At 57.1% G+C, this 23,759-nt stretch overlaps 1 protein-coding gene across 2 annotated transcripts in view; it reads left to right on the forward strand.

The window, feature by feature from the left end:
* The window catches only part of COL5A1 (collagen type V alpha 1 chain), a 209,774-nt gene that overhangs the window by 83,772 nt on the left and 102,243 nt on the right, over positions 1–23,759 (forward strand). For both annotated transcript variants that reach the window (XM_054500702.2, XM_054500703.2), the window contains exons 5-11: positions 5,380–5,511; positions 6,799–6,936; positions 8,120–8,359; positions 9,544–9,711; positions 10,118–10,174; positions 16,447–16,488; positions 16,721–16,783. In XM_054500702.2, the coding sequence (XP_054356677.2) occupies positions 5,380–5,511; positions 6,799–6,936; positions 8,120–8,359; positions 9,544–9,711; positions 10,118–10,174; positions 16,447–16,488; positions 16,721–16,783 (840 nt within the window). The remainder of the gene's footprint in view (positions 1–5,379; positions 5,512–6,798; positions 6,937–8,119; positions 8,360–9,543; positions 9,712–10,117; positions 10,175–16,446; positions 16,489–16,720; positions 16,784–23,759) is intronic.

Here is a 23,759-nt window from a genome sequence, read left to right on the forward strand (position 1 = left end):
AACAGCTTTGCTGGGCACCCAGGTGTTCAGGGTCCCCTCCCTCACCTGCGTGTGTAGGGAAGAAGCAGTGGGTGGGCTGGAAAGAGCCCTGGGCCAGGACCCAGGTCTAGAGCAACCCTGCTTCTGCAGGACTCTGAGCCTGAGCCTTAGCACCTGCGCCTCGGTTTCTCCTTCTCCACGGGGGTGGTGTAGGGCCTGGCAGACCCTTGCCCTTTGGCAGTGGTGCCTGCAGAACACACCGGCTCTTTCTAGTGTGAAAATCCACCTGAGGATTTGGTGGGGAAATGATTCGAACGAAGCATGTGCATTTGCAGAGGAGGGGATTCTGGAAGTGAAGGGGCCTCATGCCGAGTCCTACTTATTGTCTGTTCACTGCTGCAGGCTGGGGGTGTGGTGGGCAGGCCACAAAGCAGGGCTGGCTGAGGGCCAGGTCAGCCTGGGATCAGAGCGCCGGGCACCTGGGGACACCTCAGGCTTTGTCCCGCTTCGTGGGTGTTCATTACCTAGCCTTGGGCCCTGATGGTCGTGCAGGTGTGCCTGGGTGCTGTGTGCCCACACGCACTGAGACCAGTGCCAGCGCCTTATGCAGGCCCTGCAAGGTATGGCCGCTGTGCTGGACACCCTGGGGTACGGGGTTGTGCCGGACACGCCCATGATCCGAGGAGCTTGGGGCTTCCCGGAAAGCAGAGCTGGATCCAGGGGTGCACCAGGGCCCAGGACCACAGCTGCCCCCGAAGGCCCCTGAAGCTTCTCTTCCTTCTTTGAAGTGCCTTTGGAGAACATATATTCAGATGTCAAATTGCCAGTAGAAAGGAGAACGTATTTTATTTGAATTGGATGAAATGTGATCCAGAAGTCATGTTGCTTAATAAAAGTATGTGGTTTTGATTCACTGTTCCTCCTTGTCTGCTGGAGAATTTGAAACGTGGGCCAGGAGCCTCTGACATCCAAAGATGGGGGAGAGAGAGAAGGAGAAAGATGGGGGAGAGAGAGACGGAGAAAGTGAGAGAGCGAGGGAGAGGGAGAGGGAGATGGGGCAGGTGGGTAGCTCTGCTGGCCTCAGCGGGTGGAGAGTGGGGCATCCCGTTTGAGGGTTGGAGTCGGGGAGGGAAGGTGTGAAATGCTGAGGGCTGTGCTCATCAGGGCCCCACCCTTGTTTCCTCCTCAAAATGCCCCCAGTTTACTGTGATGGGATCTCAGGGGCAGGGGGCAGTAGCAGGTAGCTGTCCTCGGTCACTCCCCGTCCCTGTGCTCTGTCCCTTTGTGGGCCACAGCCCCCGAGGTGTAGTATGGAAGGAGAGGAACCTGTCACTCTGCGCCCTCCTCAGCCCAGCAGATGCCCCAGCCCAGGGAACAGGTGCAAGCTCAGCTCCCGACGACCACCAACCCTCAGCTGCTTCCTGCACCACTGTCCTGAGGCACCACTGTCCTGAGGTGTCCTGCGGACAGGAAGGACCCGGGTTGGAGGGGGCTCAGCGGTGCTGTCCATGATGTGGGGTGATGCAGGGGGTTACAGTCTCTGAAACTTCAGATGAGGCAGTAGGTACGTGGCGGCCAGGGACGCCCCATGCTCTGGGCCTGATGCCTGCGGGAAGAGCACCCGTCTCTGTGCTGCTCCATCTGTTCTGAGATGTGGGGACAGGGGAGGCAGGGCTGGGTCAGCTAGTGTCAGGGGCCCCGCTGCACACATAGGCTCCAGGTCCTGGCTACTGCTGTGGCTCTGCAGTTGGGGCCAGTGATGTCTCCTGTCCCAGCCTCTTCTATCTGTTAAATGGAGGTGCCAGAAATTTCCCTTGTGAGTCCTGAGTCCTGCAAGGGAACGGGTGCTGGTGTGCACCCAGGCACCGGGCGGACCTCAGAACCCTGGCTGCACCCTTCTGGTTGGGGCGAGGCGGGGCAGGTGGGCAGAAGGGCTGTGGCCGGGCTGTGGCACAGTGGTGCCGAGAAAGGTGGGTCCATCTGCCTGTGACCCAGAGGCAGGTATGGATGTGGATGTGTGGCTAAAGTCAGGAGCAGGAACTTACCACCTGGCAGAGCTGCCTGGAGAGTTGGGTGGGCTTGGGGAGGGTTCTGAGCTCCTCGCTCATCATTTGAGGTTTTTAAACACAAGTTTGGGTCACCCACGGTAACCACAGACACATACCCCACTCTCTTCCCCTTTTTGGTGCTGAGAGCCATTTCCTGTTGAGCCCTGAGGTCCTCCCCTCGGCCCCTGCCTCGCGCCACTCCCTCCCCTCGGCCCCTGCCTCGTACCACTCCCTCCCCTCGGCCCCTGCCTCGCACCACTCCCTCCCCTCTCGGGAGCACTGTCCTGGCTGCTGTGGCCTCTTCCCTGCCACCCTCTCACACCTGCTGTTGGGCCCCCACCCTGTGTCCTGCATCAGCCCCCTGCTGACCCCCAGTTCCTCCAAACCTACTGCCCGCTGAGGGCTTTTCCTGAACACATGCCTTCCCCCATTGACCTCAAAATCTTTTGCATTACTTATTGAGTGCCTTCTGTAAACAGAGAGTTTTGCCTGGAGGACTCCACAGCTCTGTGAGGTCAATGCTGCTGTTTTATGCTAATTTTTTTCAGAGAGAAAGCAGGGAGCAGAGAGGTGTGTGTGAGCAGGCTCATCTCAGGCCACACAGCCAGGCAACGGCTGGAGCTGGCGTGCAGGCCGGGCCTGTCTGGCAGCACAGAGCTTGCTGCTTTTCCAAGTGTGCCTGCGGGCTGGGATTCCCTCCACCCCGCCTGTGTGCACAGTGGTTGTGGTCCTCCCACCCGCTCCATCCAAGTCTCAGTGCCTGTCTTGCTGTGGCCAGACCCTCACACCAAAAGTCTTCGTGGAAGAGAGCAGCCCTCGGAACAATGATGGTTGTGCTCACAGAGCTCACAGCTGTGAATGTCTCCCAGCCCTTCCCAACACTGGCACCCTGGGACTGAGGGTGACTCGCCAGGGTCAGAAGTACACAGCGCAAAGCCACGTCACAGCCACCGCGGCTGCAGGACAGAGTCTTCATGGCAGAGGCAAAGCTGTCACTAGACTCCTTCTGGCCCAGAGAGGGGCCTCGGCGGGGGGAGGTGGTGCCTCTGCCTGGATGGAGTGAAGGCTCCGATGAACCAGGCTCGGATGAACCGTGGAGAACTTGCCATCCTCTAGATGGGGTTGGGCACCCTGACCCTGCAGCCCGCTGGCTACTTTGGCTCTGGAAAAGTGTGCAGATGTGATGCAGCGTGGCAAGATGGGCTCCAGACCCACAGCACTCAGCACCTGGCCCTGTCCCAAGTCCCCTTGCCTGCGGCACCGTCTTCGGTGGTGGGATGCCAGCACCTGGACATGGTCCTCCAAGTTCTTTTCCCTCCCTTGAGTGTGGTGGGGCGTGCAGTGGTTGGCATCTTGCAGGCTGCCTTGGACTGATCCTGCCCCAGCAGCTGGGGGACCCTGGACAGGTGACCTCACAGGTCCTCGGTTTCCTCTGTTGTAGAGTGGGGATTAGTCGGACACAATTCATAGGGTTCTTGAGGGCACAGAGAGACCACGTGCAGGCTCTTTACCTAGTACTTGATCTGTGGTAAACATGATCTAATTCGTCATCACTGTCATTACTATAATCATGACTATATTGGTCAGCTTCTATACATCTGATTATGGTCCAAAGATCCTCTGCTTCGGAACACCCAGGGTGCTGCCAGGGTGACTCCTAGCGTGCCTGTCATCTTCATCTCTGCAGATAGCATTTATGAGACCTGCATTTCTTATTCCTAGTAGCAGCCCTTTTATTTCTCCTGTGTACACATTGTGGTGAAAGAATAATGGAATAAATTGTTTACACATCATGGTTAGAGAAAGTAGGAATAAGTGCTTGCATGCTTGTCCTGGCTGACACAGTTAGACTGTAGGCTGCTCACAATGAATCCGAAAGTTCAGTTGTTAGCAGCGTGGGTTCATCCGCCTTGTAGTGTGGGGCAGTACCTCCTTCCCTTTTATGGTTGAATGATGTTCCGTTCTATGCATATACCACACTCTGTTTATCCATTTAGCTGTCGGTAGACATGTGGGTTGCATTTGTCCTTTGGCCGTTGTGACTAATTCAACTATGAACACTTGTATACATTTATTTGTTTGAGTCCCTGTTTTGTTTGGAGGGTGAACTGATTTGGGTGAATCGTTTATGCATGTGTTTCGGTTCCTGAGATTGGAATTACTGGTCATATGGTAATTCTAGTTTTAACTTTTGATAAACCAGACATCACCTCTTTAAAAATATTCTCTCCTCTAGTGGTTGATGGGTAGTGGCAAAGGAGGCAGGGTACCTCCAAGCCCTCAGGGTCTAGGGTGAGTGAGACTGCAGGCTGTTTCTCACAACAGGCAAAAGCTGCCAGCACTGCACGGGCATCTGGCAGGTGCTCAACAAGTGTCTGATAAATGGATGAGTGAATGGGTGGTGGATTGATGGGTGGGTGGGTAGATGGGTGGATAGACAGATGAATGGATGGGTGGATGGGTGGAAGGATGAGTAGAGGGATGGACAGATGGATGGAATGATGTATGTATCTAGATGGATAGATGGATGAATTAATGAGTGGATAGATGGCTGGGTGGATGGATGGATAGGTGGATAGGTAGATGGATGAATGGATGAGTGGATGGATGGGTGAATGTGTTGAAGGATGAGTGGATAGATGGATAGATGGATAGAAGGATGTGTATATGCAGATGGATGGATGCATGGATGGATAAGTGAATGAGTGGACAGATGGTTGGAGGAGTGGATGGATAGAGGGTTTAATGGATGGATGGATAGGCAGGTGAATGGGTGAATGGATGGATGGGTGAATGGATGGAAGGACTGGTAGATGTAGATGGATAGGTGGATAGATGGGTGAATGGATGGATGGGGTAGATGGATGGAAGCATGTATATATGCAGATGGATGGATGGATGGATGAGTGAATGAGTGGACAGATGGGAGGTTGGATAGATGGTTTATGGATGGATGGATACATAGGTGAATGGGTGAATGGATGGATAGATGGATGAATGAGTGGATGGGTGAATGGATGGGTGGGTGAATGGATGGAAGGACTGGTAGATGTAGATGGATAGGTGGATAGGTGGATAGATGGGTGAATGGATGAATGAATGAGTGGATGGATGGATGGATGGATGGGTAGATGGATGAGTGAATAGATGGATGGATGGATGGGTGGGCCAGCCTAGCTTGGGTGTCTTTTGTGAGTGGCAGCTTCTAGGGAGAATGTTTGGCTCTGAGGACAAGCTCGTCTCGTGGCTTGGTCTGGACTTTGCCCTGCTTCAAGGCATGGGGCTGTGTCTCCCAGGTCCCCATGCGAGTGCTCTGTGAGCTGCTTTTTCATGAGTGTCTGTTCTTTTCCAGGGTGACATCCAGCAGCTGCTCTTTGTCTCAGACCACCGGGCAGCTTATGATTACTGTGAGCACTACAGCCCTGACTGTGACACTGCAGTACCTGACACCCCACAGTCGCAGGACCCCAATCCAGATGAATATGTGAGTTAACTCTGGCTGGAATCTTGGGGGGCATGAGCAGACTACTTGGGATGGTTGGTGAAGGGACACATAAGCCATGGGACCCTTATTTTAAATAAATCCACTGGGTGAGAATTCAGAGGGACCTAGGAGGTAAGCATTGGGATATCTGACTCACTTTACTAAATAGCACTGCCCAGAATGACAGGGTCACAGAGTTTGTCATCAATAACCCTCTCCTTTAACCTTTTGAACAAGCTCCTGGATGGTGAATGCCCAGTGCTCTCTCACCCTTGGGCTTGACCTTGATGGGGTATTTGTGAGCACAGATGCCACAGGTGTCCCCCATGGACTGGATCCACTGGAGAGGCCATGTGCAGCTCGCCAAAGAGGACGGAGCCTGGGCTTGTCTACTGTAGAATGGCCAGCCCTCGGATCCCTTGAGTGTAGAGTGTACTGCAGAGTGGCAGCCACGTGCCTGACACCTTTGTCCCTCTTCCTAGGACCCACCATGTCCATGGGTGGGCTGTCCTCCCCCTCCCGCCCCACACCCTCGAGGTACTGCAGTTTATCTTATTTGCAGTTCTTCCTATCACGTCTGCATGAAAATGCTCTCCCACGCCCTGGGCCCACTGCCTCTGATTTCTCATCCATAATATTAAATCCTGTTTATTTCTCCTTGGGTCTTCCTTCTTTCACCCCCAGTTAGGAGAGAAGGAAGGGTAGCTTTCAGGAAGCTGTGGAACCCCATAGCCCAGGCCACATCTTACAAACCCCAGGAGGGACAGGACAGAGTTCCCAGCTGAGTCCCTGCTGCCCCGGCCTCCTGCCGAGCTCCTCCCAGCTCCTGGTGTGGGAATGGGCTGAGGACGAGGCCTACTCTGTCCCAGTGAAGCCCTTCCCGTGGGGTCCCTGGGCTTTGAGGCTTGGAGCTGAAGGCCCGGGAGCCTGCTGGTGACATGGTGATGGCTGCACAGACTGCCATTCTGTTGGTTGTTCTGGCCTGGGTTCCAAAGGGCCAGAAGCCTTCACCTTTGAGGGCTCATCTCTCTTTGACTGCTCGAGGGGACCTGGTGTCCCCCTCGCTTTCTCTCCTGTGCTTCTGACGAGGCTGCGTCAGCTTTCCAAGGAGATGGAGAGGGAGGAATCCCATCTGGGGACCCACAGGGAGGTTCACGCCTGGGGCTGGACGGGGCGTCGTGGCGTGCCATCTTCCCAGCCAGATCGGGAGGTTGCGGAAGGAAGGACAGCAGGCTGGTCGCTCTGTGGGCTCCGCTGCTTCCTCACGGGGCCGCAATTTGCTTTCAGTACACGGAAGGAGACGGCGAGGGTGAGACCTATTACTATGAATACCCCTACTACGAAGACCCCGAAGACCTAGGGAAGGAGCCCACCCCCAGCAAGAAGCCCGTGGAAGCTGCCAAAGAAACCACAGAGGTCCCCGAGGTCTGGGCTGAGTGGGGGACTGGGTTGGGCTGGGCCCCTCGAGGCTGTGGTGCAGGGGAGGGCGAGGCTGGGAGAGGTTGTGTCAGGGTGGAGGGTTGAGGGCTGTCTGGTGAAGGTTGCGGGGGCAGCTCAGTGAGGGAGCCGGCTGTTGCTGTCCGAGCTTTGCTGTCACGGGGCGTATCGGGCTTTCCGCCTTGAGGAGGACGTTGGGAGATGCAAGGTATACAGGGGATCATCTGCCAGCATCTCTGGGCTGTGGCCCCGGTCCCCACCCTGTACCAGGCACAGGGCTCGAGCAGGCTCAGGATGAGTTTGGTTCTCGGGTTCCTTAAGTGTAGGTGCAGCTGTGGTGGGAGAGGAGAGAGGAGAGCTCAGGGGCTCCCCCGGGGGGGTGATGCAGTCTGAGGTTGGCCTCGGGTCCTCCCCGCTCTGGGCTGTCATCCCCTTACCTCTGAAATCGGGGAGGGTTGTGAGGGTGTGTGAGCAGCAGTGAGAGCCGGAGGGTCACACCTAGCAGGGCCTGGGCCCCGTGCAGGAGTGTGTGCAGGAGTGCTGGGGAGGAGGCTGTCCAGCCTCAGAGCCATTGTCAGAGGTAAAGAGGGTGGGGTGTGAGCATGGGCGGTGTGCCTGTGTGCATGAACGAGTGTGTGTGAGCATGTGGCACGCAGGCACGGGTGTGCGTGAGCCTGCATGTGTGTGTGTGTGAGCATATGTGCATGCAGGCACGGGTGTGCGTGAACCTGCGTGTGTGTGTGTGAGCGTGTGTGCACATAGGCACAGGTGTGCATGAGCCTGTGTGTGTGAGCATGTGTGTATCCTTCCGGGGAAAGGTGACCTGCTCATCTCACATTGCTCTGAGAGCCTAGAGTGTTTTGCTGTTTTTGTTTTTTAAATATTGAGATATGATTCGCCCTTTTCTGGTGTGTAACTGGGTGGGTTTGAGTCCATTCTGAGCACGCTTAGTGACCGGGGGCTCGCAGCTGGGCTGCTTCTTCCCATTTGCTCTGCCCCCAAGCCCCATGGATGGGGGCGGCCCCTGTGCCGAGTCTCTGGGCCTCTTGACGGGCCTGGGCTCCAGGCGTTGCCACTGAGATGCCTGCACCCGGACATGCGGCAAGTCCCAGACCTGGCACCGCTGCCAGCCTCCACCCTGACTCCAGCTGTCTCTGCCCTTGGCTCCCAGGAGCTGACCCCGACCCCCACGGAAGCTGCTCCCATGCCTGAAACCAGTGAAGGGGCTGGGAAGGAAGAGGACATCGGCATCGGGGACTATGACTACGTGCCCAGTGAGGACTACTACACGCCCTCGCCTTACGATGACCTCACCTATGGCGAGGGGGAGGAGAACCCCGACCAGCCCACAGACCCAGGCGTCGGGGCCGAAATTCCCACCAGCACCGCCGACACCTCCAACTCCTCCAACGTAATTTCTTTCCTTCCCATTGGTTTGGTCTGGGGCAGTGGGCCAAGGGCCAGGGCTGGGGCCACAATGCTGAGCTCACTTCTTACTCCAATTCTCACCTTGGTGTCCTCGGGTGGCGCCTGTGTTCCACCACACCCTGGCCCTGGGCCCTTTGCAGCTGGGCGGTGTAATACTTCCCAGGGGAGGCCATTGCTGAACAAGTTTGGAATCCCTGGTTTGCTGAGTTGATCTCAATATGGTCAATTTTTCGCCTGGAAAATGGGTAGAAGGACCCCAGCCCTCCTGGTCTTTGAGGATTCAGGTGGAAATTGGATGAGGAGGGGGGTGGCTTGTGGGCAGAGTCCCTGCCTGTGGCCTGGGTGTGGCCAGGCAGGATGGGGCTGGGAGCCAGGATCCAGACAAATACAGCGAAGCAGGAGCTGGGGCCACCCTGGCTGGGACGGGGGCTGACTGTCAGCAGACAGGCCTGAAAGCTCTGCCGGAGACCTTGGAAAGTTAGCCCGCATCTCTGGACCTCGGGGTTCTCCTTTCCAACATGGCACTGACAGTTCCTGTCTCTGGGGGCTGCGAAGTTTTCCGATTCGGGAGGATTCTTGCATAGCATGTAGCACAAGGCCGATGCTTAACACAGCCACTGTGTGATGCAGAATCTCCACTGCCAGAGAGGACACCTCGTTCCAGCAGGTCCAGACCCCTGCGTCTGCAGCACTGCACTGGGATGCATTATCGCAAGACCCTGGGGCTGTGGGGTGGAGCCCCTGCCTGAGCGGGTGCACGGGTGTGCCAGCTCCATGGTGTGCCGGCTCCGTGGTGTGCCCTTGTGCCGGGGCAGTCTGGGGTGATAATTCTTCATTGTGGGAGGGAGAAGATGCATAAAGAGGCCACCAGGGGACACAGGACCTCTCCTTGTGGGTTGGACTCCAGACTCCAGGCATTGTGTAGCTTAGGAGGCCACTGGTCTTGAAGTCCTGGAGTTGTTAGACCTGGAGCCCTCAGAGGAGGTCTCTCCCAGAGGGGGGTCTCTGCCCAGTTGACCGGGTAGCCATGGTGCCCGCCCAGGGCCTGATGGATCTGGGATCTCTGCCCAGTTGACCGGATAGCCACAGTGCCCGCCCAGGGCGTGATGGAGAGGCAGTGCCTGCTGCATTTGCGAGTCGACCCTGCGGCTTCCTCTCCCCCTGCAGCCAGCTCCGCTTCCAGGGGAAGGTGTGGATGACTTGGAGGGGGAGTTCACTGAGGAAACGATCAGGAACCTTGACGAGAACTACTACGACCCCTACTACGACCCCACCAACTCCCCGTCGGAGATCGGGCCGGGAATGCCGGCGAACCAGGATACCATCTATGAAGGGGTGAGAGGGTGCAGGCCCCCATTCCGGGTGGGGCTGGGGGGCTGGTGGGCATCATGGGGGCTCCTGCCCAAGAGCCTCCTCAGGGGTGGGGCTCTACGGGCAGCTCAAGTGTTGCACCCTGTTCCCAAAACTTTATTTTTAAAGAGACCTCAGTGCCTCGAATTTGCCCTGAATAACGTGTGCATCGCGGCATGCTCGCCTCTGGGCCTGTTTCTTCATTAGTAGTCGCACAGGCTCCCGTGGGCCTGGCCTCTGTCACGTTCCTGCCATCCTCCTGGGACTGGGGAGATGCCCAGCTACAATAGCGCCCTCAGCCTTGCGAAATCGGGCAGATTTTGTGTAATCTGGACTTTGTTTCTCACTTTTCTCTCCGATTCTCTCTCCATCTGCCTTTTATCACCCCCAGATTGGAGGACCTCGGGGCGAGAAAGGCCAAAAGGGAGAACCAGCGATCATTGAGCCGGTGAGGACGTTTTCTCATTCTCTCCCTGCGCCAGGGTATCCGCTGCTTGGGGTCAAAGCGGGGTGTATAGGGTGTGACCAGGTCCGTGGGCCCCTGCACCTGCGCACACTAGGTCACTTCGAGGAACCACCTGGTCTCGTGGAGTCCACGCACCACTCGTCACCAGGACTTGTGAAGAATCCCCTCGGGTAGGGGATGTTCTGGACTGTGATGGAGGGGGCGGAATAGGTGCTGATCAAAGCCTGTCCTGCACCCAAGCTCTGGGCATCTCAGTGCTCGTCAGTTTCACCTGGGATAAAAAGCAGCTCAGAGCTGTCGAGGTGGAGGTGGAGTCCCCTTTGAGGGATGGAGGAGAGGATGTAAATGGCCCATTCCTTGTAAAAGATGCGCACGGCAGTGATAGGGAATAGTTAACACGTGGCTGTACCTCTCCGCGTCTGTTATGCAACCATTTGGAGTAAGTTTGCAGAAGCCGTTGAAACATGGAATACTGTTTATGAAACTTTGTCAAGGGAATGAAATAAAACAGCACTGTGCTGAAATTCCAGCTGAGTAAAACCCAACTATGTTAGGTAATGAGATCATGGGTGAGTTCAAAAAGTTACTGTTGATAATGCCCTCAAGTGTGGGACTGTAGCGGAGGACATTCTAGATGCCCCTCCTGGGTTGGCGCGTTTGGTGGGGGCCCTGCCCCATACTGGGGTGTCCTTGTCCCTCAGGGGGCCACGGCCTGGCTGGGAGGCCTGCAGTTCTCCCTGGGGTCTCAGAGCTGCTAAGGTCAAGGTCTTGACACCCCGCCCCCCCCGCCGGCGGGCAAGATGCCCTGTGAACACCTGGGCAGGGAGTCCTGCAGCTGCATGTGGTGGGCACAATCCGAGAGCAGGGAGGAGCCAGCACCAAGGCCCATCCTGCCACATTGTCCAAGTGCCCACAGGAGGAGGTGCACGTCCTGCACCACGGCCATTCACGAGGCTGGGGGCGGCTGTTTGTTCTGCCGCCAGGACTCAGTTCCTGAGGGCTGAGCTCAGGATACACCCTGGGTCTCCCAGAAGCCCCCTGACCTTGCAGTTCCCAGAATGTGCAGTCATGGTGACCCGCCACCCTCCTGTAGAGCTGGGGACACTCTCTTGGAACCTTGACGGATGGCACTTAGCAGGCCTTTATCCCCCTGGAATCTGTTTGAAGCCCATGGCCAGGGCAGACGGGATGTGTCCCATCTCTGGGGTGGAATTCCCAGGGTCCAGGGCTTCACCCTTCCTGGCCCATGGAAGTGTCTGGATGGCTCTCGTGGGGCTCCATGCCCTTGCTCCAGGCCCAGCCCAGGGGTGGGACCTGCCGGTGCCTACAGACACATCCTTTTCTCAGACCCCCTTTCCAGGGCTCTCTGGGGGTCCAGGGAAGACAGATGAAGGGAGACTCTGAGGCCAGGGTCTCCCTGCTCAGCAACGTGGAAAACCTCAGAGCCAGGCCTGGGCTCAGGGAGCCGAGTGGCTGTGGGGGAGAGTGATAGCCGTCCACCTGGGCGGACCCACCCAGAAGCAGGGGACTGCGGGCCTGTTCTGCTCTGCCCAAGGGTGTTTGCCAGAAAGGGAACAACAGCAGAGGCTGCATCAAAGGTCCCAGCCCTGAGCCACACTTGTTACTGAGAGGTGGGACATTAGGCTGCATTTCCCCAGACGGTCTTGGCCCCCAGGTGGACTTGAGGTTGGCTTTGGGCTTCTTTTGTGCTGTCCCCATTGCTTCAGTGAAAGGGGATCCTTGCTCGGGGAGGAAGATGGGATCTCAGGGTGCGCAGGTGCCCCTGGCTCTGCAGGATCCCAGTTCGGTTTCCCCTCCCCGCTCTGGGAGGGCCGGACTGAAACCTTTGAATGAGCTTCGTGTTGGCTCACGTTCCCGAGTAAGCTGGCTCTGTGAGTGTAGACGTGGTGTCTGGGCTCCAGGAGGGAGTTGGGAGTGTGGGGTGGGCACAAGTTTTCCACTGTCAGGCCCCCGGGAAGCCAGCAGTGGGCAAGGGTGGGCCAAGGAGAGGGCCGAGAGTCGAGGTGGCCCCACAGGAACATCACGGCCCTGGAAAGTCCAGTTCACCTTTGTTGGGAAAAGCAGCAGCCGTCTGGATGCAGTTAGGAAGGATTCCCTCCCCCAGGCCCCAGCCTGCTCCAAGTGTCCTGGGGCCTTTAGCCAGGCCCCCTGCAGAGATCACATAAACAGCTGGAATTTCTCAACCTGGAGCATTGCCAGATGTCCTTGGGTCCAAGCTGCACGTAAACAGATGGCCAGGTCCTGGGGCCCTGCGGGCGTCCCAGCCCGTGGAAGGGGGTGTCTGTTGTCTGCCCCACCTGAGCTCCCTCTTGGGAGATGCATCTGTTCCAGGGGCGTGCCCAGGTCTTTCCTACTCAGTCCTGCTCCCTCTCATTGTCAGCCAGAGCAGAGGCTCCCTAAAATGACAGGAATCCACAGAACCGAGAGGAGAAAGGTTCATCCTTATCCCTGTGCTTCCAGCCAGGAAGCCCCCAGACTCAGTGGCTGATTTTACCTGGGCCACGTCCGTTAGGGGCATCCAAATCGCCATCGCCACTTGACACTGTTTTTTGTTTTTTAAATATGTGCTGCTTACCAGATGGGTGGACCTCTATTGAGATTGTCTTGAGTTCTGCCAGGTCTGAGGTCTTTTATTTCTTTTGTTAAAATTGCATGCATTCGGCCAGGCGTGGTGGCTTACACCTGTAATCCCAGCACTTTGGGAGGCTGAGGCAGGCGGATCACCTGAGGTCAGGAGTTCGAGACCATCCTGACCAACATGGCAAAACCCCGTCTTTAGTAAAACTACAAAAAAATTAACCAGGCATGGTGGTGGGCACCTGTAATCCCAGCTACTCTGGAGGCTGAGGCAGGAGAATCAGTTGAACCCGGGAGGCGGAGGTTGCAGTGAGCCAAGATTGCGCCACTGCACTCCAGCCTAGGTGACAGCGTGAGACTCCATCTCAAAAGAAAAAAAATTGTGTGCATTGAAGGTGTGCAGCATGTTTGATAGACTTACCCAGGCACAGACAGACACAGTGAAGTGATCCTGCACCCACCACCACCACCCCATAGCTGCCTGTTTTTCTTCTTTATGGTAAGAGCGCCTAAAGTCTACAATTTTGGCAAATGACATCTACAGTGCAATATCATTAACTATATCGAGATGTCTTCCTCTCATTCCTCTTTTGCTGGGTGAATTTTTAGAGTGGCGTCCGTGGTTGGGTGAGCTGGGGCGGGAGTGGGGCCACAGCTTGCCTGGGAAGGTTCAGGCATCCCCACCCCCAAGCGCATTCATCCAGCTGTTCCCAGCTTCCTTCAGACGCTGACCTGGGATGATCTGGGGTTGGCTCCCCTGTGAGGTCCCCGCCCGCATTGCCCCAGTTCCCTGAGAAAAGCAATTTGTGTGTCTGGGAAGGCAGCTGCTGTCCCTGGCCCCTTGATGGCCCGTGGTTTCTCCCTTAATCCCAGCTCAGCCCTGGGCTTTCTCAGCTGCGTTGGTCAGAGAAGGAAATTGGAAAGCTGGCATCTTGGAGGCTGCTTGGATGAGCTCTCTGTGTACAGCACACACACGGGTGTCTCTCTGAGCATGCATCTGTGTAAACACAGTGCAGAGCTCCCCAGCCGGGGCAGGATGGGAGGGGTGGGGAGATCTGCGGCCCCCCCAACCGGGAGTCCCCTCATCAGCCTGGTACCCAGCACCTCTGGTGACAGCTTCTGGTGGCCTGTGGCCTGGCTGGACATCTGCGGCCCCCCCAGCCGGGAGTCCCCTTGCCAGCCGGATACCTAGCACCTCTGGTGACAGCCTCCGGTGGCCTGTGAACTGGCTGCACATCTGCGGCTCCCTGGCCAGGAGTCCCCTCACCAGCCTGGTACCCAGCACCTCTGGCAGCAGCCTCCGGTGGCCTGTGGCCTGTGGCCTGCGGCCTGGCTGGACACAACCTTTGACTTGTCAGGAGTGAGCTATCTTAGTCCATTTTGAGCTGCTGTAATAGCACACCACAGTCAGGGTGATTTAGAATGAACAGGACTTCATTGGCCCACAGTTCTGGAGGTCAGGAAGTCACATATAGAGGGACCACATCTGGCGGGGGCCTTCTTGCTGTGTCCTCACATGGCGGAAGGCATTGCATGGTGAGAAGGAGTGGGAGAGAAGGTGACTGCTGCCATCCTGTCATCAGGAGCCCACTCCCACCCTAACGAGCCCACTCCCATCATAGCTGCATTCACCCATCCAGGAGGGCAGAGCCTGGTGACCTAATCACCTCCTGAAGATCCCACCTCTCAACACAGTTGCATTGAGGATTCAGTTTCCAACACATGGCTTTTGGGGAGACACATTCAAACCCTAGCATTCTGCCCCAGCCCCCAAATTCATGTCCTTCTCATGTACAGTTTAATTCACTCCATCCGGTACCCGCATCAACTCAAAAGTTCAAAGTCCAGAGTCTCACCCGAATCAGAAACTGGTGAGACTTAGGCTTAAATTATCTATCTTGAAGCAAATCCCTGTCCAGCTGTGAGCTTGGGGAATGAAACAAGCTTCATGCTTCCAAACTACATGGCAATGGGGAGGGGGACAGGTTCCCATTCCAAAAGGGAGGCATGAAGAAAGGGGTAGCAGCCCTGAGGAAGTTCAAAACCCAACAGGACGAACCACCTTATATCCGACAACTCTAGGATAATCTTTCACTTGGTGTGCCACCTCCTGGGCACACTGGGTGGAGGCGGCCCCAGGGCCTCAGGCAGCACTGCTCATACAGCTTTGCGAAGCAGATCTCAGGAGTTGGAGCCTTGCTCCCTCTCCTTGCTGCCCTCCCAGGCTGGCACTGTATGCTGGTGATGCTACAGTCCTGGGGTCTCAACGGTGCCTCCACTTCCATAGATCCACCAGGCATCATCCTAGGGAACTCTCTGCAGAGCCTCTGCCCCTGTGGCCGGTTTCTGTGCCGGACCCCAGGCTGTCCATGCCACCCTTTGACCTCTAGGTGGAGGGCGCCATGGCCGCAGTTCCTGCCTGCCTTCCCTGCAGCTGCAGGATAATCAGTACCCATGGGTGTCGCCGAGGCCACACCCACACCCTCCAGAGCTGAGCCAGAGCTGCACCTGGGCCTGCTGGAGCCTTGGCTGGGTGGCTGACAGGTGCCGTGTCGCAATGTGGGGAGCAGACACTTGAAGGGATGCAGGGCAGGGAATGCTGAGTTCCTGGGTACCTCTGAAAATGTGGCCCCCCAGGTCCTAGCTTGCCTCAAAGATCTCTGGCTGCCTCGGGGTCATTCTCCATTGTCTTCTTGAGTAGTATCTGGCTCCCATCTGTCAGAGCAAGTCCCTTGAGGAACACTCGCCCTGAAGTCGTCATGGAACACGGAGGACTCTTGGGGCATTGGGGGCGCCTGACCCTGGCGTTGCCAGGTCAGAAGTGGAGAGAGGCATCCCGCCCTGGGGAAGGGGTCGGAAGTGGGAGTCTCAGGGCAGGGAGCCCCATCCTGCAGGGAGCCACTCCCACTGCTGCCTTCACAGCCGTCCACGTTGCCTTTCCCAGGGCTCAGGCTGACCCAGGGACCAGGAGACCCTGTCCGCATTGGGGTTACAGTGAGGCCTGGGTGTGCTTGAGGCAGATGGGCCCTGTGGTGAGCTGAGGGCCGGAGGAGGAGGGCCGAGTGGGCAGGTGGACTTGGCAGGGTTTCCCATGGGTTCTGGGCTGCTGCGTGCTGGGAGGATACACCTCTTACCTGGAGGGAGGCGGGGTCGGGAGGTTGCAGCCCTGGGGCCTGACAGTGGTCCTGGCTGGGGGCAGAAGTTCAGCCTGGGGCTGGGGCTCCTATTTTTCCCTCATCCTTCCCAAATCCACCCAAGTCCCCTTGTTCTGGCATCCACCTCCTCCCTTGAGTGGCTTTGGCCTGGTGGGCCTGCCTGGCACTCCCTTTTGGGGTGATGCCGGGAGCCTGGTGGTCTCGGCTCCTTTTCCTCATCTCGGTGTCTTCAGGTGCTTCTCGTGGTGTTGGTCTTGAGGGAGCCTGTGTCTGTCACTGGCCGCTGGCCTGGGTTGCTCTTCTGCCCGGGAGTGCTAGGAGGACAGCCATTGAGGCCCCACCACAGGCCCCCATTGCAGTCTGTGCTCGTGACTCCCCAGGACAGGAGGAACTGAGCCAGGGCCTCTTGTGCACGCAGCTGAAGGCCGTCCACACCACTGGGGTCTGGGGTGTCGGGAGGGATGGGCGGCGGTCTCAGACGCCCTCTCTCTGCCTCTCCAGGGCATGCTCATCGAGGGCCCGCCTGGCCCTGAAGGCCCCGCGGTGAGTATCTGGCTTTATCCTGTGACTTGCAGAAGGTGCTCTTGGTGGGGTGGGGTTGGTGACACCCCTTATGTCTCCTGGATGGAAAAGAGGGGCACTCTCTACTTTTGCAGATCCCCTGGGAGCCGGCGCTCTCCCACCCCCACCTCTGCCTTGGTTGGCCAGGTGGAACACGGACCTTGCCCCGCGGCCTCATCTTCTAACTCTGCCCCAACTCTGTTTTTAATTCTAGGGTCTTCCCGGACCTCCAGGAACCATGGGTCCCACTGGCCAAGTCGGGGACCCTGGAGAAAGGGTAAGAGGTTGACTGTGTTTCCTGAGATCACACAAGGTGTGGGGCTGCCCATGCCTCGTCTCCGCACTGTGACCTGAGCTGTCCCTGCCTATGGAGGTGACCCAGAGACGTTGTGTCTTCAAATCCCCCCTCACCCAGGCACTCCTCACACCAGCCCCGTTCAGATGTTTCTGGGGCTGACTGTGGCTATGGGGAGAGTGGGGTCCCTCGGGGCCCTGGGAGCCTGCCAGTGCTCAGCCCAGACGGTGACCTCAGGACCCTGCAGTTGTCCAGCAAACAGCAGCAGCAGCAGCAGCAGCAACCACAGCGGATGGCTCCGGGGCCTTTCCCACTGCTCGTCCCCGGGCAGCCACACCACATGGAATCGGCCGCCCCCCTTGCTGGGTTTGGGAACTCCCTTGGTCTGGGTTGCACCTGGCTCACAGGCTCAGAGGCATCCTCGGGTGTCCCTCGCCGCGGGAGGAGATCGAGGGAGAGCCGCTCCCTGGCCGCCGCGATTTCCTTCTGACACCTGGTGGGCACTCCGAGTACTGCGGCCTCCTGGTGTCCGGCGGGGTGGGAGTTTTCTCTCTTTCCTGCTGTTGGAATGAATGTGGATTTGAGTGCAGAAGGACTAAGAACTGATTCCTGGACGGCTGGGGTTGTGGGTGGGAGAAACAAGGGCTGCGTGTGGGTGTTCGCGGGTGTTCATGCCAGGGCCCTGCCTGCTGTCCGGGGCAGATGAGGACCTTGTGGGTGTTATGGTGGGTGGATGCAGGGCAGGGTCTGCTCATGTGGGAAGGTGGTTGGTAATGTCAGAGCGCAATGGCTAGGGATGCTTCCCAGGTTACTGCACAGGGAGGCATTTGGGGAGTGTCTTGTGCAGTTCCTGGTGGCTTTGCAGCAGTGCTCAGGGAAGGCGGGGCAGGACCCAGGACGGTAAGTCCTGGCCTTGGACCTAGAGGTTCTTACAGGAGCTCAGTACCCCTGGAAAGCTGGGGAGGTGCAGGACAGGTGAGGTCAGGCAGCAGGATGTGGGGGCAGGTGGTGGCAGCCTTCTTGGGAGCAAGAGCCGAGCCAGTGGGGATGCTTGCTTGGGGAGGAGATGGGAGGACTGAGGCCGGCCTTTGGAGGAGGATTCAGGTCAGCAATGCAGGAGGAGGTTGTTATCATTCTGTGTGGCCGGGTGACCTCTGAGGGCAGTACGCATCAGACTGGGCCACACAGTAAGATTCTCTGCCACGTTGCTTTTCACGGTCAGGGATTTGGGGGCCCAGAAGAGGCGGGTCTTGCTCCATGGCAAGGGCCGTGGCAGGAAGCGGAGCGGGGTGGGGGCTTGGTTGGCCTCTGGAGCACAAGGCTTTCACAGCATCTCCGGCTTGGCAGCCACATCTCCAAAACTCCAGACAGGCAACAGTGAGTGGCTACTGCTCTTGCCCAGCCAGGACCGGCACCACTGGGGCTCTGTGCTGGGGGCTGCAGCCACCCCAGCTCACTCTGGAGACCCCTCCCCCCAGATTCGTGTGAGAGGGGCGACGGCCAAGCTCCCCTTCCTCAGAGCTGCCTGAGGATGGGCCCACAGGTGTGGCTGGGTTCGTATGCAAAGGAGAGTGCATTGCATGGCACTGGGAGCTGTTTTCTCTCCCAGACGTAGGACAGGGTGGTATCCACAGGGCACAGATGCCGGCTGACACACAGGGCACCCAGATGCCGGCCGACACACAGGGCACCCAGATGCCGGCTGACACACAGGGCACCCAGATGCTGGCCGACACACAGGGCACCCAGATGCCGGCTGACACACAGGGCACCCAGATGCTGACTGACACTGCCTCAGTGGTGTTCCACGGCTCCATCCTCCTTCTATCCATCCAGCATACAGATTTGTACTCAGTGCCCGCAGTGCTGGGCACTGGTTTAGCATGGGGATCTCAATGGTGTGAACCAGAGGGGTGCTGGTTCACACCTCACCACGTGGTCCCTACCTTTGGGCTGATCCTGGCTTGGGGTCACTGCTGGGTGGCCCTGCCAGTGCCTTGTGACACCGTGAGCAACCCAGCTGCTGTGGAGGAGCCAAGGGCCCTGACTGGAGAATATCATTGGTTTAGGAGCTGGTCCTCCTCAAACTCACATCAGGGTCCAGGAACATGAGGACTGAGGTTGGGGTTGGCAGAGGAACCAACTCCTCCAGGGTCTGCCATCCATGGAGTCGGAGGAGAGACCTGGAGCCCACCGGCCTCCCCAGGGCCCTTCCAGTGGGAGGGGTGCTGGTTCCAGGAGCTGAGAGATGCCCACCTCTCTGGGTCCAGCTCCAGCCAGCCTTGTTCAGGAAGCCATCCCTGCTCACAGCTCAGCGTCCTCTTGATGTCCAGATCTTGCTCGATGCCCGCTAATCAGTTGTGAAAGATCACTGGCTGTGGGGTGGGGCCCTGCAGTGCAGCCTGCGGTGGACCGGGCTCAGGTTCCTGTGCAGTGGAGAAAAAACATTTTCTCTACCCTCGGAGGTTGAGCATCTGGGGCCTCCAAAAGACAGATTAATAGGAGGCATACGATTTTAACACTTTTAATCTATGCACGGGGGCTTCACAGACAAGAAGTAAAAACCAAAAAAAGTGCTTGGGCTCGGGAGCATATATACTGTTTTAACAGGAGGCAATAGGATGTGGAGAAGCGGCTAGACCAAGGAAAAGGGGGTTTGGGCTTCGAGGGGTGACATATGGTGGGCAAGTGACTAGGAACTCCATGGAGGAACAAATGGAAGATTAAGGTTATCTTGGCAAAGTCTGTTGATGCAGGTTCACTGGGGGCAAAGTCTGTTGATGCAGATACACTGGGGGCTGGCCTCCCTCTCAGGTGATAAGAGGCGCTCTCCAAATACAGAAGCAGAGGCGGGAGGGTGGGGTGGGAGGAGAGGGTAATGCCCTGCTTTTAGGCAGAAAGGGGAGGTAAGAGAACTCTTCTTGCATCCATCGATTCTTATTTGGCTTCAGCACAAAATAGTCCTTCTGCAGGGGAGTGGCATGCTGTGTTCCCTCCGTCTGCTTGGCCTCCTGTGCCTCTGTCTGGGAGGGCGTTTTCCCTGGGATCTGGAAGAGCCTTCTTCTCCCTGCCACTCCTGACCTCCCGCCTTGGGGTTCCCCAGCCCTTCCTCCCTTCCCCAAGGGCCGTCTAGCTGTGATCGGTTCGTGCCTTTTCTTCTTCACTGGATGGTGAGTTCCTCAAGACAGGCCTCACTTCTGTGCCCTTGCTCACACCCTGCTCCCTGTGGGCAGCCGTGGGCAGCCATGGCAATTGGCTGGGAGCCATCTGTGCACCTGTGCCATGGCATCCCACTGGGCATCATGCAGCCCTGACCAGCCACTGAAGCCCGCACCCTGTGCCTCCACTGACTGGCCCTGGGTGTCGCTTCCTTCACACACTCTGGTGGGCCCTGCACACTCTCCCGCTGCTCCCCTTGGACGACCTTCCATGCTGCATCTGCCTTCTAGCACCTCAAATCCTTTCTTGCTCTTGTGCCCACGGCTGCCCGCAGGGAGCAGGGTGCAAGGAGAGGCACAGAAGTGGGGCCTGCCTTGAGAAGCTCACCATCCAGTGAGGAAGAAAAGGCACAGACCAGGCATGGTTAGACAGCAAGAATTAATTAGTAAAGGCATTGGAGGAAGAGCTGGGAATCCTGAGATGGGAGGTCTGGAGCGGCTGTGTCCGGGTGGAGAAGGGGCTCCAGCCATCGTCCCCTCCGGTTTCCTTCAGGTGACTGGTGAGCAGGTGCACAGCTGGGGCAATGTGCTAAAGCCCGCAGGGAGATAGAGGTAGACGTGGGGTTGAAGCCAGATCTCCTGTGGCAGAAGGAAGGTGGCCACTCTTACTTTGAGGTTCAGAAGAAACCCGAGAGGGCTGAGAGTCCCCAGGGGAGCTGCGGGCCAGGTGGCGGTTACTCAGACCCTCTCTGGCCTGGGTTTCTTGCAGGTCTGGCTTCTGTGCCACCTGCCAGTGCGTTTCTGTAGGGGCTGACTTTTTTGGGCATCCGGGAATATAGTCAGACATCAGTGGGTCTGAAATCATGAGGCTATGCATTTGTGAAGGTTCCCTATGATGCCACAGTGGCAGTGCCGTGCCCCTGTGGGTCGCTGAGCAGTGTTTGCCCAGTGAAGCCCTTCCCTGGGCTCCTCGGGCAGGTGGGGGAAGGAGAGGGCTGGGGGCCATCAGTAAAGATTCAGGCCCCAGTGAGTCCTGCCTTCCATGGACTTCCAGGGCCCACACCTGCTAGCCTCGATAGAAACACCCGGAAGGCAGGCGCCACCTCTGTGCTGCTTGTGAGCGCCCCCTACATCCATTCGCGTGTGTGCCCCAGAGCTGGTGTCCACGGATATTTGTGCCTAAGAAATGTTCCCTGTGATCAGAGCGTCTTTGAGGCGAGTCCCTTCCTTTCTCTTCCCTGCGTGCCTCTCCAAAAGCCTTGCACCCCAGGCACTCCTGTGTTTTAAGGCAGCTCCTGAATACTGTCCAGTGTTACTGTGGATTTGATTGCATTTTTCAGGATGCTGTGGCCAAACTCCTCCTGAATCTCTGCAGTCTGAAACTCTGGAGAGTTGAACGCTTTCATCTAGAAATAAGCTTGCTTACCGTCTAATTGACTCCCGGGAGCTCCAGCTGGTGTTGACCAGCCGCTCATCTATTGCTCTTAAGATAGACTTCACACAGATCTTTCCATTTGCAGCATACTTATTATTTTTGGGTAAAGTAACGATCTGCTTTCTGGGTCTGCGGGCAGGTCCCACCCGCTGGGAGGCCTGGATCCTCCTCTGGGAAGCCCCAGGGATTCAGTATGCAGGTTTCTTTCCCAGCCGCCTCAGGGTCAGAGTGGAGGCAGTTTCCCAAGCTTTCTCCAAATTGCTACACAGGGGCACCTCGCTCCCTGCATAATGGGACGCATTTGATGCCTTGGGAGGAGGCCCCCACCCTTCAATGACCCCATTACGTGCAGAAGCAGCCTGGCAATAATGATGCTGCCCGGCGCTGTCTTATCAGCCCCTCCTGTCACTCAGCAGGGGCTCAAACCTTCTCCCCCTCTTTTTTATGTGTCCAGGATTAGCCTTCCCCGTGGGATTTTGCGTGAGTGCATTTTCTGTGCCTTGAAAAGGTTCGTATGTAAGCCATGCCCTGAAAAACAGCAGTCACTACCTCCCAGCCAGAAAGTGTGGCTCATCTCTACCTAACAGGTTCTGGTGTGGTCTCCCCAGGACCAGCCTTGGGGTGATGCCCTGCTGTGCCATCTCCTCCCCATGGCCTGCTGGAGCTACACCCAGGGTGGGATAGGACACAGGCTAGATCACTGGCAACATGACAAAGAGAGCAAGTCCACTCATGAGCACGCAGCTGCTGTCCAACTCAGAAGGAGTTAGCTTCGCGAAAAGCTGCAGGGAAGAAGCGAGCAGCATGGGATTCATTTGCTTTCCTGGCTCCCGGGCTCCTGTGGATGGGACATGCCAATCCAGTCTCTCCTTGTGCTCGAAGTGTTCAGGACATCTTGACAGAGCTGCTCAGAGGTTCACACACACACTCAAGCACACATGCTTGTACACTCACCCACACATGCACTCATTCGCATGCACTCATGCACACACACACTCATGCCTACATGCACACACTCAACCGTATATGCACACATGTACACACCCACATACACTCATGCATACATGCACACACCTATACATACTCATGCATACATGCACACACCTATACATACACGCATGTATGCACACTCACCCACACCTGCACACACACACATGGACACACCCATACATGCATACACACACCCACACATGCCCACACATTCGCATATACATGCATGCACACACACACATGCACACTCACCCACACCTGCACACACTCATGCACACTCACCCAGACATGCACACATGTACGCTCACACACATGCACACTTTCACACATGCACGCACACACTCACCCATACATGCTCTCACACACATTTACACACACATGCACTCACATGCACACACGCACACACCCATACATGCACACACATATACCCACACGTGTACACACATTCACACACTCATGCATGCATGCACACACATCCATACACATGCACACACATTTACACACACATGCACTCACACACCTGCACACACACTCATGCACATGTGCACACACCCAGGCGTGCACATGCACACCCATACATCTACACACGCACACATGCGCTGTCTGGGTTCACCTCCACATGGCCCTTCCACGGAGGCTGGTCTTCAGGCTTGTGTGTCCGCATCCCCAGCAGCCTGGTCGTGAATGACTTCCGGCCATTTCGAGTCACATTTATCTTCAAAGCTTAGTCCCCTGAGGCCACTGATAGGAATCTATCCAAGCCTCAGGTGCCCTACCAGGAGATCTGTGGGAACCGTGGGTTTCTCTGCTGTAGCCCTGGAGGCAGTATGTGTCTCCCAAAGTGAGCTCGGCGTTGAAAGGAAGATTCGTTGGAGGGTACACATTATCATATGGAAAAGAAAATGAAGTACAGTTTGTGGAGAGAGAGGTGAAGGGAGCAAAGGCCTCGGGACATTTCTAGAGTGAAGGGACAGCTGGCAGGAGCCGCCTGTATGGCCCCAAGCGCACTGTGCTGTAGGACCCGATGCGGGGCCTGCCAGGGTGTTCATCACGGTTGGTTAGTGGCAATGGCTGGGTGAGTCCAGGAGTCTTTCTCATGTGGGCCCCTCAAGGCCGCAGGTCTTACCCAGAGCCCCGATTATTGGTGGTCTATGGATAAAGAGTCCCTCCTGTGGATTTTCTGGTTGTTAGTTCTGGTTGAGGGGTGCGGTCTGAGGCATCAGGCCTCTTGATAGGGCCCGGCTTCCAGTCTTTTAGACGGGCCCTAGGGCTCCTGGGAGAGTGTCTGTCTAGCTCTTGGAAGGGGCTCAGTAGGAACCCTCTCAATGAATGAATGAAAGGTGGGTTCATTTCTTTGGGATCCTCGGACAATTGA

This window comes from Pongo pygmaeus, chromosome 13 (genome assembly GCF_028885625.2).
Source record: "Pongo pygmaeus isolate AG05252 chromosome 13, NHGRI_mPonPyg2-v2.0_pri, whole genome shotgun sequence".
Lineage (NCBI taxonomy): Eukaryota > Metazoa > Chordata > Mammalia > Primates > Hominidae > Pongo > Pongo pygmaeus.